Genomic DNA, 21,749 nt, shown 5'->3' on the forward strand with positions numbered 1-21,749 from the left:
ATTGAATTCACTTGAGCTATAAATCATAAAACCATCAATCTCTAAAGCAGAAGCAAAAGTAAAGTCATGGAGTATTATAATAGTTTCTATATGTTGTTTTAAAGAAGGCTTAAAAAATAATTATACTTACAGGTTACTATATTTGTGTGGCAAAAATTTACATATGTGAATAAGAAGTGAAATAACTGACTGTCAAATTTTTGCTTCTGTTTTCTGCCACTTCTTTTTAATAGTGGAATAATCATTTAGCTCTTGAACGGCAGTGCAGAGGTAGTGTGACAGTCATGAAGGGAGGTAGAAGAAGCTGCCTCTTAGCTTTGGTAGATAAGGTAGCACAGATAAAGAAGCACAAATTTCAGATAACCCTCTTGGCCTTTCTCCTGCTACCTTATTGCAGAGAGTTAGTGTTTCTCTTTGAGAATTAAAGTTACAAAGCCAAATAGTAACATGGCCATAATTGTGTGAAAATTTTGAAAGTCCATGACAAATGAAAATGAAAGCTTTGTTCTGAGTCTGACAGATCTGTTTTCAAATTTGGACCCTACTCTGTGACCTTGGGCAATTCACTTAATTTCTCTGATCTTTAGTTTCATCTGGATGGGGAATTAATACTTACCTCAAAGAGCTCTTGGTGTAACACGCTTGTGTATTTCTCTCTTCTAACACCTATCCTATCATTTTGAAATATAATCTCTCATATTGAAATGTATCTCTTTCTTCTCATGTAATCGTAGACTTCCCGGGAATTGAGATTAAGAACTCCCAGCTCAAGGGCCGATTAGTAGAGAACACAGGCTTATTTATCTTTGCTTTTCCCTGCCCCATACACACCTGGCACAATAATTAAGTTATAGCTATGCAAAACACTAGGGACCTCTTCCCTCATGTGGCAGCATGGTGCTAGGTGAGATTTAGGCACACTACATGTCTTGTCCCTGCAAGTTGCCATCTTGTTGTAGTCAGTCAGATTGGTCCATTAACCCTCCAGTTAGAAAGTCAGGATTGCTAAATCTTATATTTGCACAATTGCTATTGTGCTAAGTTGTCAGAACACAAGACACAATCTTAGTTCAGTTTACACTTTGGTTTATTGGAAATAGAAAGGTCATTTTGTGGCAATGAAAAAAGTGGAAAGTCCCGTAAAAGTTTAAGGAGGGAAGAATAAAAGGAAGAGAAAAGAAACTGCAACCCAGTTGGAATGAAATGGTCCTCTTTCCCCTCAGACAGATGTTGGCATGGATTTCATATGGACTCTGAAACTAAAGCTGACACCCGACCGAGTGCTCAGGCCCTACATTCCATCCACCCCTCATTTGTTAGTATTGAAATTGAAGCATTTCACCAACTTGGCTATCAAATACTGTATGTGTGTGGAAAAGGGCCAGATAAAATGGACCAGTTAGAACACAGCCATATCTGTCAAAACTCTAACCCTTAACCTTAGTGAAAATATAATCTAGGTTCAAACAGAGAAGCCCTGCAGATGTACACAAGTCATTTAATGCAGCTCTTGAAAAGACTGTGATGGATGGCTGGTGCTATTGTGAAGTCCTGATGAGAAATCCAGGCTTGGTTTTGCTAGGAATATTTGCAATTTTAAAGAAAAAAATAGGTTCTAATTGAGTAACTATTGATTGTATCCCCATAAGGTCCTTCCCATAGGCTGAGTTGAAAATACTCTGACTCTGTTGCTATGCAAAGCAGTTTCCAAATGTGTTTTGAAAACCCATATGAAATTTGAGAGTATTCCTTCTCATTTGGATAGACTATGTTAGAAAAAAAGAAAAAAAAAAAAAGAAATTTGAGAGTAGAATTTGGTTTTCAAAGGCTTCATTTAGGCTTAAAACCTTTTGATTCACTCTAAAATAATGTTAGGGTTTCATCCTTAATGGACTATCAAGGTTAAATTCAACAGCTGCCTCTCCTCCGATACATATTTATGAATGCAGGAAGCATTCTTTTTGGTACAGTACACCCTCACAGAGCTCTGAGTAAGAGGGAAAAAACATGGAAAAATGTTTTTAATGTTGGAGTGTCCTTATTGGGTTTGCTAAAAGACAAATGGACTCTCATTAAAAATAGGGATTGTATATTCTCCAGTATACATGGATCATGACCAACATAACAGGTTTTACTGAATTTACTGATAAAGATGTCATTATGCTATGTCAAGCTCAAGTCTTTGGGAGGGTTCTGTAGAATTCTGTGAGATACAGCTTTGACTTTGTGTTCGCTCTTGGGCAACAGGTCATCAGGGAAAAGTCACAAGATCTATAAAAGGCAGAGTCAGGAAGCAACATCTCTAGTGGTTTCCCTTTGGTTTCATTGTCCCTGTGTTCCTGTGTTCATCTGGGTTCTTAAGTCTTGAATCCCACATGGGAAAGGTTTGCCATGTTGAGCCAGTAGTAGAACTCACTCTAACCAAGGCACATAGCTTCCTCCCTCTCCCCTGTGGTTGGGTACTGGATCCATTCCATTGGCCTTAGCACCACTTACAAGGATTTATTCCCATTCCAGAGGTTTATTCCCATTCAGAGAAGGAACAATGTAGTTGAATGGGAATAAAAATGCTGCTCTGAATATAAAGCTTCTTTCACTTAGTTAATCTAGCAAACTGGTGTTTTGGTCTTCAGCAACACTAACTAGATCATTATTATGTGACACTAATCAAAGAGTCTTCTATAATGGGATAAGGTATTATCTGATCAAATGAAGGAGAAATGATATTTAGCAGCATATGGTATATGTGAAAATCATAGTGTGCTTGCTACTTAGAGACCATGAGAGGATAAGGATTGGCTTAGAGCAACTCACTCTACATGCTCTCCCACAAGTGTTTTCTTGAAAGAGTTTTTCTCCATCAGGACCTTCCATTTCCCTCTGGCTTAATAGAGTGACTGTAATTAAATAGATTAAACTTCTTTTTATGGTCAAGTAAAAGACTGCGAACAGATTGCTCTTTAACCTGAAATGTGGAAGGGCTAGTCTATTTGGAAGCTAGTTAAAATGGTTTTGTTATTAACTGGTAAACTCAACAGATTTTTTTCCTCCTGAAACTAATTTTGTGTATTAACTGGTAAACTCAACAGATTTTTTTTTCCCCTGAAACTAATATTTCTAGATTTTTGCATTCCTCCCATGAGACGTCCACCTCTGAATCCTTTTGACAGCTCAGATTCCTAGGAACTCAGATTTTTGAACATCTACATGATGCCATTTTGTAAGTGGAACATTGACTGTTAGAGGATAGCAGTGGAGTGGAGTGGTGAGGGCACAGCTCTGGGCCAGGATGACTGGAGAGAAACCCTAGGACTTATTCCATAATCTGTCTTGATTTGAGCTTCAGAGGCTGTTCTGAGGATGAACCAACCCTGGTGATATGCTAGCCCAGTACCTGGCCTAGTTAATGTTGAATGCACTGTGATGGAGGGGGTCGTGTTGTCAATGTTGCTGTTGTTATTGTTGAGACCTAAAGGATTACTCTGACCTGAATCAGCTTAATTTCCTTCAACTTGATAAAAAATAGCCTGAGACTGTTGAACTAGATGATGCCCTCCTAATGGTTTTTGCATTTTGCCTTCATTCAGCCAGTTAAAGCTGGTGTTTACAGAATTGTGAAACATCTGAGCCTGGAACAGTCATGTGATTTACAGTTTTGTCTCGTTTCAAGCTTTCAAGCAACATAATTACTGAACTTTTTATCGTAATAAAAATATAGGCCATAAAAAAGGCAGTTCCCTGGAATTCCCGCTATCTCTCTCAGAACGCTGAAGGATATTTTTTGTGATCTCAGCTCTGTTCTGTTTAGGTATCCTCTCCCTCCCCCACGTCTGTCTTTGCAGATTTGTGACCAGACGGCTGCACTGAATGGAGACCAGGAAGGGAGCCCAACTGTTTTCCTTGTGTTGGCTCTCTGTGCCGAGCAGGGATTGCTGAGCAAAGAGCAGCGTTTCTCCAGGGAGGGTCACAGGGTAGTACAAACCCACTCTGGGTTTAAAAACTTTTGCCAAATACTATCAGTGAGGGGAAGGGAGTATGCAGTTTGAAGACCAGTTGGACCAGTCTTTTGAAATATCAACTGGAATAAAGCAGGAATGCCTTGCGCTTCTTTAATTTTCTACATTTAAGAGGAGACAGTTGCTCTCAGAGTCACTTCTAATTCCACAGACAGTATTGTGCAACCTTGTTCAGCATTCAGTGAGACACTACATAATTAAAATTCCTTTGAAAATGATTGCCCAATGATTGACATTTATTCCAAAATACATCATAATGGTGAATGCTTAATTCCTTCTTCCAGCGAATTTTCTTTAATAAAAAAGTAAAAATGTATTTTTTAGAAGGGTGATGGAGTTTCGTAAAAAAAATAGAAGCAGTGTAACAAACGTATGTCTAATCTTGTTCTCAAATAGCTGGCAGGCTAGCAGGGGAGACCAGAGTAAGTTGTGGAAAGCAAAGAAAGCAATACTCAGGATATAACTGAGTTGCCTTATATAAATTGAAATGCTTTTGAGATTCCAAAAAGGAAGAGCTGTAGGGATCTGTTGTTCCCTTATCTTCTAGTACGTTGACTTATATCGCCAGTTCAAACACAAGTAATGTTTAGTATCACTACGAAATAATCTGATGCGCTTCCTTTCTCGGGACGGTAGGAATCTCTTTCTCTCTGCTGTTGCTTTCTGGAGTCCTTCCCTTCTGATGTCTGTCTCTGCCCAAGTTTCTGTTTTCATATGGTAATTTTTGATTCTGGATAGCTGGTTCTCTCTGTGTTCTCAAAAGAAACAGACTAGTGAGATCACTATAATGCCCCCTCCACAATTAGGAGACTGTATCTTGAGACCTTCTTGGATCCCACAATTTGTAGATATCGCAATAGCAATCATGGTTAGAGAAGTCTACCATCGAACCAGTAGTTAAATGCTAAGGATAGGTGAGCATGTCCAAATATCAGCTTTAAAAAGCCCTGGCCCACTTACAATTGATTACATGTTAGAGAGTTTTGGGTTATCTCGGAATAGTCAAAACCCAGATATTAAATACATGAATGTAAAGGGGCTATTTTAGTATCATACTGTTTGTTTGGCTTTTGAATAGTGAATGCATAATGTGGGAATAAGTACAATATATGAGTGACACACCAAAATCACCTTTCACTTTTTTGTTTAGTAGTTTGGAGACTTCAGTTCTTCTGGAAGAATAATTCAATGCACATTAATTTTGCTTTCTACATTTGAGGGAGGTGAGTGCTCCATTTTATAAATATAAGAGGTCTCAGCAGTCTTGCAGCCTATTCATATTGAAGATGAGGAAACAGGCTAAGAAAGGTGAAATGGCTTGCTTAATGGTTACACAGAGAATTAACTGTAGCTTCATGATTTTAACTGAGGTCTTATGACTAGAATTTCAGTGCACTTTGCACTATGCAATTCTGAACCTTTGAGTAAAACTAAAATGCAAAGACTGCTCTTGATAGCCTTCTAGGTGGAAGAGTTGAAGATAGTAGGAGATAAAGATAAACAAACCTGTCTTATCTGGATGGGACTCAGCTCATTAGGAAGAGGAATGAGGAGGAGAGAATGTGGGAGGAAAGAAATGGCAGAAAAACAAATAATCATGAGAAGGGACTGAACAGGGCAAATGCCAGACATTTTCAAGATCAGAAGAAATCTGAGTTGAGTTTGAAAATTGAAAGATTTCTTCAGGTAGAGGCAAAAGGGAAATAAGCAGAAATGTTATTATTATCACTTATAGTGGAGTCTGCAAAGGCAGAAGAAAAGCATGACCCTAATAAATAAAGATAGAAGCACCAAATCATTTCAGTAAGGTTCTGAATTTTAAACACTTTCTTTTCCTTCCAAAAATATTTAAATAGGAGGAGGAAGAGAAAAAAGGTAATGATTTATGAGGGATGTCTCATATGCAATTTATTATAAGAAGGAGGCCAGGCATGGTGGCTCATGCCTATAATCCCAGCACTTTGGAAGGCCGAGGTGGGCAAATCCCCTGAGGCCAGGAGTTCAAGACCAGCCTGACCAACATGGAGAAACCCCATCTCTGCTAAAAAAAAAAAAAACCAAAAACCAAAAAACAAACAGACAAAAAACCCCAAAAAATTAGCCACGCATGGTGGCAATGCCTGTAATCCTAGCTACTCAGGAGGCTGAGGCAGGAGAATCACTTGAACCCAAGAGGTGGAGGTTGTGGTGAGCCAAGATTGCACCATTGCACTCCAGTCTTGGCAACAAGAGCAAAACTCTGTCTCAAAAAATAAATAAATGAAGGAAGGAAGGAAGGAAGAGAGGGAGGGAAGTAAATTCAATAAATTACAAATTGATTTATCAAACAAAATTCAGCATGGAGGTTAATAAAATATATACAGACTTGAGTGGAGTTGTATCCTAGCACTTACTTTTAAAGCCATGTTTCAAAAAAGGGGCATCCATTGAAGTGATAGATAACATTTATCCGATAGCAAGAACAGACATTAATAATGGCAAATTTGTGTTCTTTAGATTATCACTTAATACTATGTTTTCAAGATTTGCCTCTGAGAAGCTGCTCATTTACTTTTGATGCGTAATGATCACTTAGGGTATGATGCCATCAGCTGTGCCCTTTGTTATGACCTCCAATGATGAATTTGGAAGGAATACAAGAAATAAGTTATGATTACATATTGTAGATATTATATTATAAGCATAGTGTTAGGAAATATTTTAAAAAGAAGACTAGGCACAGTGGCTCATGCTTGTAATCTTAGCAATTTGGGAGGCTGACGCAGGAGGATCACTTGAACCCAGGTGAGATCCACTTGGGCAACATAGTGAGATTCTGTCTCTAAAAAAAAAAAAAATATGTCTGGGTGTGGTGGTGTGTGCATGTGTTCCCAGCTACTTAAGAGGCTGAGCTGAGAGGGTCTCTTGAGCCCAGGAGGTTGAGGCTGCAGTGAGCCATTACTACACCATTGCACAACAGCCTGGGAAACAGAGTGAGACCCTGTCTCAAAAAGAAAAAAAAAAAAAAAAAAAAAGAAGATACAGACCTTAAAGACACAAATTTTTTAATAAATACATTTTTTAAGGAAAGACATACTTTGTCATTGATAATAATCATAATAATATTTTCACCATTTTTAAACTGCTGTTGATCTATTCTAAGGCAGGATTTATAAATTTTGATTATAATGATCTTTGGATTTAACTTTACCTTAAAACATCTTAATAACAAACACTTCAGCTTTGTTGGAGATGTGACGGCTCTTACACTTGAAGGCAAAGTGAACTTAAAAATCCTTCCATGGAATGGGCACAGTGGCTTATGCCTGTAATTCCAGTAGTTTGGGAGGCCAAAGTGGATGGATCACTTGAGGCCAAGAGTTCGAGACCAGCCTGGGTAACATGGGGAAACTCAGTCTCTACTAAAAACATAAAAATTAGCCGGCCCTGGTGATGGGCGCCTGTAATTCCAGCTGCTTGGGAGGCTGAGGCTGGAGAATCTCATGAAACAGGGAGGTGGAGGTTGCAGTGAGCTGAGATGGCACCAGTGTACTCTAGCCTGGGCAACCACAGTGAGACTCTGTCTTAAAAAAAAAAAAAATCCTTCCATGGCTTTTCTCATCTGCAGATTGTTTCTCAGTGTCAAGCAAGTACATCTCTCTTCCATCCTATCACACTTGTCTTCTCTGTTTTAGTTTTATTTGTCTGCTTCATGAGGTAGAGGCAGTGTACAATCATAATCCTTTTACAATTACAAAAAAAATTTCTCAAGCAGTTTTCTTTAATTTTTGAGAACAATTTTGCTTCTATGTTCTCTGATCAGATTTGCCTTTATATAAGGTTCCTTTTTTCACTCCTCTCCCAACTTAAGGCTGATTTTACTGTGCAGTGGTTTAAACAAAATTTTGTTTTGGGTGTCTGGTGTTTTAAGTTAAAAATTCTTCAAAATTGATTTCCAAAAGAATTCATAATGCTTATGATACTTTAGACCAATTCTTAAACAGAACAGAAAATTTTGCCTTTCAGGTTTACAATGACTTCATATTATTTGATGATATTGTTGAATAGGCTCATATTAATGGTATTTGCCTGGAGGTTGACTTGTAAGCTTTGACTATGTGTTTTAAGAAAGAAGAGAGGCCAGGTGCAGTGGCTCACACCTGTAATTCCAGCACTTTGGGAGGCTGAGGCTGGCGGATCACCTGAGGTCAGGAGTTCAAGACCAGCCTGGCCAACATGACAAAACCCCATCTCTACTAAAAATATAAAAATTAGCTGGAGGTGGTGGAGGACACCTGTAATCCCAGGTACTTAGGAGGCTGAGGCATGAGAATTGCTTGAATCCAGGAGGCGAAGGTTGCAATGAGCCAAGATTAGTGGAAAGTCTACATATGCCTCCTATTTTAATTTTGATGAAAAAATGACTCTATCACAGACTTCTAGCTCTTTTTAGGGAAATAGGTAGGAAACCTATAATGCATGAATTGTTTAAAGAAAGTATGGAGGCTGGAAGAAGTGGCTTGCACCTGTAATCCCTGCACTGTGGGAGGCTGAGGCAGGTGGATAACTCGAGACCAAGAGTTCGAGACCAGCCTGGCCAACATGGTGAACTCTCATCTCTACTAAAATACAAAAATTAGTTGGGTGTGATGGCAGGAATCTGTCATCCCAGTTATACTGGAGGCTAAGGCAGGAGAACCACATGAACCTGGGAGGTGGAGGTCGCAGTGAGCCGATATCGCACCACTGCACTTCAGCCTGAGTGATAGAGTGAAAAAAAGAAAAAGAAAAGAAAAGAATAAAGAAAGCATGGAATAAAATGTTAGATTTGAAAAGGAAAAGACAGGTTGACAGCAGGACTGGTTATATAATTTGTGGGGCTCAGAAATGAAAACAGAAGGCCCCTTGTTCAGAAATTAAGAATTTTAAGACGGCAACAGCAGAGCATTAAACCAAGCATGAGGCTCTTCTGAGCATGGGGCCCTGTGTGACTACATAGGTCACATACTCATAAACCTCACCCTTGAAGGTTGAGATGGCAGTAGAAACAAAAAGGAATGATCCATTCCCTGTGATGTTTTCATCTCTCCATGCCATCCTTACCTAGGTACTCATCAGATGTGACCATCTCACAATGGGAGCACCATTGTGCCAGTGAGCTGAGACACAAACACTCTGGCTCTAGTCTGTGGAGGAAGGGACATGAGAAAGAGGTTACATTCTACCAGTGATGAGAGAATGGGATAGAGCTGAAGGCTTCCTGAACTGATCTAGGAGACAGAGCATGAACTTGGGAACTCTGCAACTTTCCAACAGTATAGTAAAGTTATTTAACGTCTTTGAACCTCATTTTTCATTGCTGTAAAATGGTGATGTCTACCTCTAAGGGTTATTGTGTGGATTACAGATAATGTGGAAAACACCTAGCACAGTGGCTGGTATGCAGTGGAAGTTCAAGATATATTGTATATATTATCATTTTTGTAAGTGCAGAGATATACTGAGAATGAGTGAAAAAGACTTCAAGTCTTTTTCAAATAGGGTGGAAGATCTCAGAATGCTTGAAGAGCCTTGTAAGAACTGGCTGCCTTTCTTGAATCCTTCCTTAGTTCCTCAAATAGGGTGGAGGATCTCAGAATGCTTGAAGAGCCTTGTAAGAACTGGCTGCCTCTCTTGAGTCCTTCCTTAGTTCCTGAGTGCTTTGGGATAATTTAAAACTCACAATTGCATCTTCTTCCCAAACAGGGTAAGGAGCAATCTGTGGGAAGTCAGTGCACAGTAGAGTTCAGTCTTCAATGCTGAAAATTTGCCAACTTTCACCCACACTGCGGAGATGAGAAAGCAGCTGTGGGCAGACAGTAGAGTAAGCTGTGGGGTCTCTGGGACACGTTACACTTACAGATGCTCCATTGTTCCCATGAGATTTTGTACTTTGTCTATTTTATCCAGTTTTGTTTCCATAATATACAAAGGAGACAGCCAAAACCATTTTATGTAGTTTTCCTACTTTGTTTTGATTTATTTGTTGTTGTTTACAGTATTCTCTCCAATGACAACAATGGAATTTCCTTTCCTACTAATCTGGCCTGTTTCCATTTTGCCTGTTTATTTTAATTTACTTTTTTTGGACTGAAATCTCCACATGACTCTTCTTTGTTTATTTCCTTTTATTTCCTGTGTATGTATGTGTCAGCATCATTTATTAGTGTGTCCACTCAGAGGAACTTTGTTCATTAATTATGTAGGTTTTGTTTCCTGATTCCTAGTGGGAGGATATTAAGTGCTCCATGTTTCTAAGTACTTCACAACAGTTTGGGTTATCGGTTTCTTCATCATTGTTCTCTGCAAGCAGATGGGCTTACTCTCCATGGCTTACAGATGGGGCATGGGAAGCCCCAGGGCAGAGAAGTAACCCCTCTGCAGACGATGGTTTTCTTCAATCCTCTGACCTGTCACCCCTGCCACTCGTATCAATTTCAATTTCCACTTTCTTTTATTTGGGTAGTGGGTTATGTGAGCATAATGCCTGTGTTTTGCAGACATAATTCCTTGAAGACATTTCCATGAAAACCAGCCTGTTGTTAACTAATGAGCAATTCCATCTGGCATTATAAGCTGCTTGGGGGTGTGTGATGAATGTTATATTTGTCCCTTTTTCATGAAGAACTTATAGCCTACTAAGTCAATAAACAAGTTAATGGCCGGGCGCAGTGGCTCACAGCTGTAATCCCAGCACTTTGGGAGGCCGAGGTAGGTGGATCACAAGGTCAAGAGACTGAGACCAACCTTGCCAACATAGTGAAACCCTGTCTCTACTAAAAATACAAAAATTGGCTGGGCATGGTGGCGCTTGCCTGTAGTTCCAGCTACTCAGGAGGCTGAGGCAGGAGAGTCAGTTGAACCTGGGAGGTGTAGATGGCAGTAAGCCAAGATCGCACCACTGCACTCCAGCCTGACCACTGAGTAAGACTCTGACTCAAAAAAAAAAAAAAAGTTAAAAGGAAGAGGTAACTTGACGTTTACATCTGTTATTTGAATATGTAAGATCTGCTGCCTTGTTTTCGGTGGATTGTCATGATTTACTAAATGATTAAATTAATGAATTCATAAAACATTTATTTATTACTTACTCTATATGATACTATCTGTAGTCTCAAGATATAAGACTAGAAGAGGGAAATAGAATTGAAAGCAAATAAATATAATAAAGTGTTACAGTTGACATGATAGAAGTTTGTCTGGAGTACATGGAGTAACAAAGGAGGGCGGCCTGTATTCTCTTGGGGGTGGGAATTGGAGGGAAGGTGTCACAAAGGCTGTGGGCACCAGATGTATCTGGGGTCCATAGATCCTTGCATATGGCTGAGACGGTGGCTGAGGAGGCAGCCTTGTGTGCACATGGTGGGAGAAGGGAGGTGGATGAAGCCAGATACGATGATCCTTGGATGCTGTGTGAAGGAATTTGGATTTTATTCTTTAGGAAAAGGTTTAGGTAGATGGAACATCATTAATAGTTTTGCTTTTTAGAAAAACTACACCAAGAATAGATTCCAGAAGACTTGAATGGAGGCAAGGAGACTCTTACGATAGGTAATATGGGGCTGATCTAGGCAAGTTATGATAAGATTCTGAACAAGCCAGTGGCAGTTGGAAAGATGTCAAAGAAGTAGACCTTGTAAAATTGGTGTACATTTTTTTTTTTTTTTTTTTTTTTTTTTTTTTTTTTTTTTTTTTTTTTTTTTTTTTTTTTTTTTTTTTTTTTTTTTTGAGACGGAGTTTCGCTCTTGTTACCCAGGCTGGAGTGCAGTGGCGCGATCTCGGCTCACCGCAACCTCCGCCTCCTGGGTTCAGGCAATTCTCCTGCCTCAGCCTCCTGAGTAGCTGGGATTACAGGCACGCACCACCATGCCCAGCTAATTTTTTGTATTTTTAGTAGAGACGGGGTTTCACCATGTTGACCAGGATGGTCTCGATCTCTTGACCTCGTGATCCACCCGCCTCGGCCTCCCAAAGTGCTGGGATTACAGGCTTGAGCCACCGCGCCCGGCCTCCGGTGTACATTTTTAAATAAAGTCTTAGAGTTAACTGTTAGTGAAACCAAGGCCCAAGAAAGCAGCACAGCCAGTCAATGTCAAAGGGATCTTCCTCTGTGCTTTCATTGCAGTTTGGAAACACAATTATTGTGGCACTTCACACACTATGTTGTAATACATCATATTGGTAATAATTGTTTACAATCTTTCTGTCCTGAAGCTCTAAGCTTCTTAAGGTTAAGAGCCAAACTACTGAATTATTTGTGTATGCCTCACACGGAGCCTCATATACACAAGTGCATAATAGGTGTTTGAAGAATAAAACTCTTGACATCATAGCCAGTGCTTCTTCTACATGGAGCACTTGACATGGAAATATGAAAACATCACTCAGGTCTGCCTTATATTCACCCATTTTCATCTCTCCCTCGAGAAGGCCAAAGGCACGTGACGAGCAGGCATAACAGGCAGATGATGGCTTGCACTTTGCTTTAAAATTTACATCAGTTTGCCATTATAAGAATGTATTCTTACCTTCCAAAGCCTGCATTAAAATACCAATAATGAATATTCAGAATATAAAAGTGGCCATAAAAGTTGATGCCTATTACAATACCATCTTTAATAGACTCACTAGTCATAAGTCAAGCATGATAATTTGCTTCCATGTTTCTTTTAATATTACTCATTGTTTTAACCTGTATCATACTTTATTTTTCCACACAGATCCGTAATGCCTCCTGCCTGCCTCTTTCAAGATGGAGGAGAAACCTGTTGGAGAGCCTACTCAAGTGGTGTCTAAATTCAAACTTTCCACCAAGGTAGAAAGTACAGGACACTGGCTGGTGGAAGACCATGCTCGAATATGGGAAGTTTTAAAGACAGAGGAGGTAAGATAACTCTAAATGACACAGTTGGTGAAATGTTGGATTTGTTAATACCTGTTCTTTGTGTAGCCAGCGCCACAGGCCAGCTTGGCAAATCTTTTTTTTCCCATTTATTTATTTTATTGCATTTTAGGTTTTGGGGTACATGTGAAGAACATGCAAAATTGTTGCATAGGTACACACGTGGCAGTGTGATTTGCTGCCTTCCTCCCCATCACCTACATCTGCCATTTCTCCCCTTGCTATCTCTCCCCAGCTCCCCACCCCCCACCCTCCCCCCCCCATTTCCCCCCAACACACCCCAGTGTGTACTGCTCCCCTCCCTGTGTCCATGTGTTCTCATTGTTCAACACCCGCCTATGAGTGAGAACATGCGGTGTTTGATCTTCTGCTTTTCTGTCAGTTTGCTGAGAATGATGGTTTCCAGGTTCATCCATTCAGGGGCTGTGGGCACAGCCATAACTGGAGAACAAGTAAATCAGGAGTATGTCTTTTGCATGTTAATGACTATACAGTGATCCAGGCCAAGGAGGCTGCACTGACAGCCAGATCTAAAGCTCATACGCATATAATCTGCACCTTAGCCTCAGGTTATCAGCCGTGGCCTAGCTGTGAGTATCCGAGTATCCCGCTAGCTACCTTCTTTCTCTAAAGCCTATTGTTGTTGAAGTTTCATTTGACTTATATGAAATGCTAGTATTTGTGTGGATATTTGTGGTGTGTGTGTGTGTGTGTGTGTGTGTGTGTGTGTGAGAGAGAGAGAGAGAGAGAGAGAGACAGAGAGGGTATAAGGAGAGATAGAGAGATACTTTTATTCTTTCAAGGGAAATTATAAGTTAAAGCTTTTCACACTGCCACGTGTGTACCTATGCAACAATCTTGCATGTTCTTCATGTGTACCCCAAAACCTAAAATGCAATAAAATAAATAAATGGGAAAAATAAATAAATAAATCACACACACACAAAAAAGCTTTTATTTAATATGTGTTTAAGGTAAAATCAGACATTATGGCAAGATATCGGAAACCACTTCCATATAGGCATGAAGAGGTATAAAAGGAAGATTGGAAAAGAGAATGGAATTGTTAACCAGATCATGGAAAAGCCTAACTTCCTTGAGCTTGGGTTGTACCCATCTTACCAGCTCAGCAAATAAAATGAAAACTAGAGGTGCGTATGTTTTTGTTTTTTTAGAGACAGGGTCTTGCTCTTCTGTCCAGGCTGGAGTATAGTGGCACAGTCACAGGTCACTACTGTCTGGAACTCCTGGGCTCAAGTGATCCTCCTATCTCAGGCTCCCAAATAACTAGGACAACAGGGCACACACCTCTATACCTGGATAATGTTTAAAGTTTTTGTAGAGATGAGAGTCTTGCTATGTTGCCAAGGCTGGTCTTGAACTCCTAGCCTCAAGCAGTCTCCTGCCTCCGCCTTTCAAAGCACTGGGATTACAGTGTGAGTGACTGCCCAGCCTCAAAAGCTAGAGGTTTTATTACATGGGAAAGAGCATCTCAGAGAGAAGTACCAAAGCAAGAACTTCAAAACAACTAAGGTAGTATAGAAATGTAATAGGGAAAACAGAGAATACTTTGTTAATAGTATTTTGGCTACCAGAAGGTCCAGCAGCTATTTTCTGAGTCTTACCTGCATGATATTCATTATCTTGGGTAGTTTTCTAGGGTCTGGTCCTTAGCTTACACACTTACAAATTTTATTTTCTCATGTATCCAACAGAACTTTCTGGGGCAAACTTACATGAATTAAGTGTATGCAACTAATATATAAAAAGAAAATGGCAATTCCCGAATTGATAAAGACAAATAGAAGAGTTTTATCTTCTGGAATAGTCAGGTTAAAATGTTTAGCACACTTTCTCCTTGTAGGCAAACCTAATGGGAAATCAAATAATGGTGAGAAAGTTGATTCCTAAGGATGGAATCATAACAAGTGGCATTATACAAATTCCTTATTTGACAGTGTGAGGCTACATATATTGGTATGGCTTTTTGGTTCCAAGCAACAGAAATTGACTGTCTAAATTAAGGAGAATGAGAAATTGCTGGAGGATGTTGAAAAGCTTACAGAATTGATGAGAAGTCTGGAGATCTAGGCTTGGAAATAAGACAGGAACCAAGTCGGTAGAAATTGTTCAGAGTGCTACCCCAGGCACAAATTCCAAACTGGTCCCCTCCCCTCCAAATTCTCATCTTCTGCTCAGGATGCAAAGCCGTGGGAGAGAGGAGCTCATTGCCAAGTTTAGTTGCATGCCGTTCTTTTGGTTATTTTGTGACAAGAAAAAGGAATCTTCTGTGGGAAATTATTATGCCAACTCCTCACAACACTTGTGTTTCAAGTTTAAATTCCTAATAGTCACACATTATGACAATTCCAATAGAAGAAAGTAACTTAACAACTAGTCTTGAGCATGTAAAATCCAGCAGCAGCAAATATACACCTTCTCTATAGGGATGTACTTGCACAACAGACTTTTTTTTTTTTTTTAGTTGGAGTCTCGCTCTGTTGCCCAGGCTGGAGCACAGTGGCATGACCTCGGCTCACTGCACCCTCCATCTCCTGGGTTCAAGTGATTCTCCTGCTTCAGTCTCCTGAGTAGCTGGGACTATGGGTGTGTGCCACCATGTCTGGCTAATTTTTGTACTTTTAGTAGAAATGGGGTTTCATCATGTTGGCCAAGATGGCCTCTGTCTCTTGACCTTATGATCCGCCCACCTCAGCCTCCCAAAGTGCTGGGATTACAGGTGTGAGCCACCGAGCCCAGCTTATTATTATTATTATTTTTTAAAGAAGTAAACTCCACAGTGCTGGATGAAGTCTTTGTGTATTTCACCTAACAGGTCCAAGATAAGGTGAGATGAGTGTTGTGCTGAGGGCACAAAATTTAAGGAAGCACTCATTCTTAGGTTTATGCCCTGTACTTGCACAAAATTGAGAGTGAGTGCATCCTTAAATTTTGCACCCTAGGCTTGATGCTTGCCTCACTCCGGTCCTGGCCTTGTCATAAATCTGAATTTGGTGTTTTTCATTTTTATGCATATTTGAGTATTTATACTACATGCATGTGGATCTATATATTCAATATGCAGTATTGATTTACATCTTATAAATTTCCTGTACTATACATCTACTTCTACAGCTTGTTATTTTTTGTTTGTTTGTTTCTTTTTCTTTCTTTCTTTCTTTTTTTTGAGATGGTGTCTCACTTTCTCGCCCAGGCTAGAGTGCAGTTGCTTGATCTCAGCTCACTGCAACCTCTGCCTCCTGGATTCAAGTGATTCTTCTGCCTCAGCCTCATGAGTAGCTGGGACTACAGGTGCACGCCACCATGCTCAGCTAATTTTTGTATTTTAGTAGAGATGGGGTTTCACTATATTGGCCAGGCTGGTCTTGAACTCCTGACCTCATGATCCATCTGCCTCAGCCTCCCAAAGTGCTGGGATTGCAGGCGTGAGCCACCTTGCCCCGGTTTTGTTTCTATTTTTATGATGACACATGTAGTTTCAGTTTATTCATCTTTAACTGCTGTTTACATTCTTTTGATTAATAGAGTCAAATTTATTTATCCATTCTCCTGTTGATGAACTTTTAGTTTTCTTTCAATACAATAGAGTTTTTTCTAGCATACATACCTGGAAGTGGCATGCTGAGTTGTAAAGTATGAATACCTGTAGTTTTACTAGATATTACTAGCTCAGCTCTGAAATGAGGCCATGAGTTTGTATCTCTATTAGCAGCATATGAAATTTCACCCATTCTATATCCTCACCTGTTATTGATATTGACAGACCTTTAGATATTGGCCAATCTGACTGTTTTGAAATGGGACCTTGTCGTAACACAAATTTCCAAGAATTCAGTTTCCAAGAATTCTCGTGATATTGAGCATGGATATTGGCCATTTCATCTTCTCTGAATTATCTGTTCATATCCTTTGACTATTTCTTTTCATTGGGCCATTTGCCTTTCCTTGCTGATTTTTGGAAACTAATGTATGGTTTACTATACAATCCTTTTATTGATTTTATGCACTGAAACAATGTTTTCCCACTCCTAAATTTTTGTTTAGATTTTAATTTGGTAGAATTTTGTCAGTCTTCTTTTCTCCTTATGGTTTGTGTTTTTTCAGCTTTAGGAAATTCTTTCTAACTTCATGACAATAAAGATACTCTCCTATATTTTTTCCTAAAAGTTCTAAATGCTTGCTTTTATTTACTTGGTATTTATTTCACAATCTGAAGCAGGGATATGATTTTTTTTCCATCCGTATAATCAATTATCTAGTATTATTTTTGAATGTCGATGATTTCTTCTTCCACTTATAATGCTATCTTTCATGTATCATGTATCTATAGATATCTCTCTGTGGATATGACACTCCTTTAACTATTCTAGCTCCAAGAAAGGCTCCAAGTATCCAATAGGGAATATTTCTCTACTGAGCTGTTGATCTTCGAGATTATCTCGGCTGTTTTTAGAAACTAGATTTTCCACATGGATTTAGGATGAGCTTATTCAATTCTGCAAATATGAAGCAAAATTAAGCAGAAGCTTGTTGGGAATTTGATTGGGATTTCAGTAAATTTGTTGATTTATTTGGGAAGTATCAATGTTTTTATATTCAGTGACTATCTTGTCTTCTTTTTGACTTTAAAGGTTATGCTTTAATATTTCACCCTTAATGTTTCACCAATATTTTATTCCACATTCTTTTGCTGTAGGATTTTGATAACTAAGGTTAAGGAAGTTCCTTCCATTCCTTTTTTTTTTTTTTTTTGTTTTGTTTTTTTGTTTTTCTCATGTTTTTTTTTTTTTTTTTTCTAAGTGCTGATTTTTTTAAACATTATAATATTTGATACTTACAAAACAATACACATGCAAGTTATGAGGTATAATATTAAAACAAATACTTGTGAGTCAACAACCAACTTAAGAAACAGTTTGTTGAGTCTATATATGAACTGTTTCACATCCTATCTCTTTGATTTCTTTTCCTGCAAAGGTACCCATCTTCCTTAAATTTGTGTTTAATCATCCTTTTGCTTTTTGAAAAGGCTTTACTGCATATTTGTATCCCTAAACAATACTGCTTAGTTGCACATATGTGCACATACATATATACACATACATATGTATGTATATATAAAAACATGCATATTTATATATATGGTGTCTTTGGTGACTCACTTCTTTTACTCAGCATTATGTTTATAAGATTTTTAAGATTCAGCCACAAAAATACATATAGTAGTACTTTATTAATTTTTAGTATTGTACAATATGCCATTGTGTAGTTATAGCATGATTATTCATGGTTATGTGGATGAACATTTAAGTTATTATTAGTTTTTTGCTATTATGAACAATGCTGATATGAACATACTATACATGTCTTTTTTTGTGTTTTCTTATATGTTCTATACTTTAAGTTCTGGGATACATGTGCAGAACATGAAGGTTTGTTACATAGGTATACATGTGCCATGGTTGTTTGCTGCACCCATCAACCCATCATCTACATTAGGTATTTCTCCTAATGCTTTCTCTCTCCTTGCCCCCCAAGGAGATATACCTAGTAATGGGATTGCTGGGTCAAATGGTATTTCTGGTTCTAGATCCTTGAGGAATTGCCACACTGTCTTTCATAATGGTTGAACCTAATTTACACTCCCACCAACAGTGTAAAAGTGTTCCTATTTCTCCACATTCTCTCCAGCAACTGTTGCTTCCCGACTTTTTAATGATGGCCATTCTACCAGATATGAGATGGTATCTCATGGTTTTGATTTGTATTTCTCTAATGACCAGTGATGAACTTTTTTTCATGTTTGTTGGCTGCATAAATGTCTTCATTTGAGAAGTGTCTGCTCATATCCTTTGCCCACTTTTTGATGGGATTGTTTGTTTTTTCCTTGTAAATTTGTTTAAGTTCCTTGTAGATTATGGATATTAGACCTTTGTCAGATGGATAGATTGCAAAAATTTTCTCCCATTCTGTAGGTTGCCTGTTGATGATAGTTTCTTTTGCAGAAGCTACACGTTTATTGACTTGCATATGTTGAACCAGCCATGAATCCCAGGGATGAAGCCAACTTGATCGTGGTGGATAAGCTTTTTGATGTGCTGCTGCGTTTTGTTTGCCAGTATTTTATTGAGGATTTTTGCATCAATGTTCATCAGGGATATTGGCCTGAAATTTTCTTTTTTTGTTTTGTCTCTGCCAGGTTTTGGTATCAGGATGATGCTGGCCTTATAAGATAAGTTAGGGAGGAGTCCTTCTGTTTTTATTGCTTGGAATAGTTGCAGAAGGAATGTTACCAGCTCTTCTTTGTACCTCTGGTAGAATTCGGCTGTGAATCCATCTGGAACTGGACTTTTTTTTGGTTGATGTTCCTGCCTGAATTTCAGAACTTGTTATTTGTCTATTCAGAGATTTGACTTCTTCCAGCTTTAGTCTTGGGAGGGTGTATGTGTCCAGGAATTTCTTCTAGATTTTCTACTTATTTGTGTAGAGGTGTCTATAGTATTCTCTGATGGTAGTTTGTATTTCTGTGGGATCAATGGTGATATTCCCTTTATCATTTTTTATTGTGTCTATTTGATTCTTCTTTCTTTTTTTTCTTTAATAGTCTGGCTAGTGGTCTATTTTGTTAATCTTTTCAAAAAACCACCTACTGGAATCATTGATTTGTCGCAGGGTTTTTTTGTGTCTCTGTCTCCTTCAGTTCTGCTCTAATCTTAGTTATTTCTTGTCTTCTAGCTTTTGAATTTGTTTGCTCTTGCTTCTCTAGTTCTTTTAATTGTGATATTAGGATGTCAATTTTAGATTTTTCCAGCTTTCTTCTGTGGGCATTTAGTGCTATAAATTTCCGTCTAAATGCTGCTTTAGCTGTGTCCCAGAGATTCTTGTATGTTGTGTCTTCGTTCTCACTGGCTTCAAATAACTTGTTTATTTCTGCCTTAATTTCGTTATTTACCCAGTAGTCATTCAGGAGCAGGTTGTTAAGTTTTCTGTAGTTGTGCAGTTTTGAGTGGGTTTCTTTTTTCCTTTTCTTTTCTTTCTTTTTTTTTTTTTGCAATTCCCCTAACCTTTTTTTCAAGGTTCTTAGCTCCCTTGTATTGGCTGAGAACATGTTCCTTTACTTGGAGGAGTTTGTTATTACCCACCTTCTGAAACCTACTTCTGTCAATTTGTCAAACTCATTCTTTGTCCAGTTTTGTTCCCTTGCTGGAAAGCAGTTGTGATCCTTTGGAGGAAAACAGGTGTTCTGGTTTTTGGAATTTTCAGACTTTTTGTGCTGGTTTTTCATCTTTGTGAATTTATCTACCTTTGATCTTTGATGTTGGTGACCTTCGGATGGCTGTTTTTGTGTGGACATCCTTTTTGTTGATGTTGATGCTATTGCTTTCTGTTTGTTAGTTTTCCAACAGTCAGTCCCCTCTTCTGCAGATCTGCTGGAGTTTCCTAGAGGTCCATTCCAGACCCTGTTTGCGTGGGTATCACCAGCAGAGCCTGCAGAACAGCAAAGATTGCTCCCTGTTCCTTCCTCTGGAAGCTTCGTCCCAGAGGGGCACCCACCAGATGCCAGCCAGAGCTCTCCTGTATGAGGTGTCTGTCATTCCCTGCTGGGAGGTGTCTCCCAGTCAGGTGGCACAGGGGTCAGGGACCCACTTGAGGAGGCAGTCTGTCCCTTAGCAGTGCTCGAGCACTGTGCTTGGAAAACCGTTGCTCTCTTCAGAGCCAGCAGTCAGGAATGTTTAAGTCTGCTGAAGCTACACCCACAGCCACCCCTTCCCCCAGGTGCTCTGTCCCAGGGAGATGGAGTTTTTATCTATAAGCCCCTGAGTGGGGCTGCTGCCTTTTCAGAGATGCCCTGCCCAGAGAGGAGGAATCTAGAGAGGCAGTCTGGCTATAGCAGCTTTGCTGGGTGGGATCACCCAGTTCAAACTTCCTGATGGTTTTGTTTACACTGCGAGGGGAAAACCACCCACTCAAGCCTCAGTGATGACAGACACCCCTTCTTCCACCAAGCTCAAGCACCCCAGGTCGACTTCAGACTGCTGTGCTGGCAACGAGAAGTTCAAGCCAGTGGATCTTAGCTTGAAGGGCTCTGTGGGGGTGGGATCCACTGAACGAGACCACTTTGCTCCCTGGCTTCAGCCCTCTTTCCAGGGGAGTGAATAGCTCTCTCTCACCAGGGTTCCAGGAGCCACTGGGTATGAAAAAAAACTCCTATAGCTAGCTCAGTGTCTGCCCAAACAACTGCCTAGTTTTGTGCTTGAAACCCAGGCCCTGGTGGTATAGGCACCTGAGGGAATCTCCTGGTCTGTGGGTTGCAAAGACTGTGAGAGAACCATAATATCTGAACTGGATAGCACCATCCCTTATGGCACAGTCCCTCATAGCTTCCCTTGGCTAGGGGAGGGAGTTCCCTGACCCCTTGCACTTCCTGGGTGAGGTGATACCCCACCTCGCTTTGGTTCACCCTCCATGGGATGCACCCACTTCTAACCAATCCCAGTGAGATGAACTGGGTACCTTAGTTGGAAATGCAGAAATCTTCTGAGTTGGTCTTGTTGGGAGCTACAGAGCAGAGCTGCTTCTATTCGGCCGTCTTGCCTGATCCCCACATACTCTACATATCTAATTTTGCCCATATAGAAGAGTTTTTTCATGTTAATACCTATTAGGTGAATTTTGAGTTGATATGTGCAAGTTCTCTTTTTCAAGTTATTGCCAAGTTGTTTTCCAAAGTGGTGGTACAAATTATGCTCTTATCTGTAGTTTCCTCTATTCCATTCCTTGTCAACTCTTGA

The 21,749-nt window shown here is 39.5% G+C and overlaps 1 protein-coding gene across 2 annotated transcripts in view; it reads left to right on the forward strand.

Annotated features, from left to right (window-relative positions):
- RGL1 (ral guanine nucleotide dissociation stimulator like 1) overlaps positions 1-21,749 on the forward strand; it is a 288,449-nt gene that overhangs the window by 93,917 nt on the left and 172,783 nt on the right. For both annotated transcript variants that reach the window (XM_017524379.2, XM_017524381.2), the window contains exon 2: positions 12,755-12,918. In XM_017524379.2, coding sequence (XP_017379868.1) covers positions 12,787-12,918 — 132 coding nt within the window. In that variant the 5' untranslated portion in view covers positions 12,755-12,786. The remainder of the gene's footprint in view (positions 1-12,754; positions 12,919-21,749) is intronic.

The sequence above is a fragment of the Cebus imitator genome, unplaced genomic scaffold (genome assembly GCF_001604975.1).
Source record: "Cebus imitator isolate Cc_AM_T3 unplaced genomic scaffold, Cebus_imitator-1.0 Scaffold33, whole genome shotgun sequence".
NCBI classification, from domain to species: domain Eukaryota; kingdom Metazoa; phylum Chordata; class Mammalia; order Primates; family Cebidae; genus Cebus; species Cebus imitator.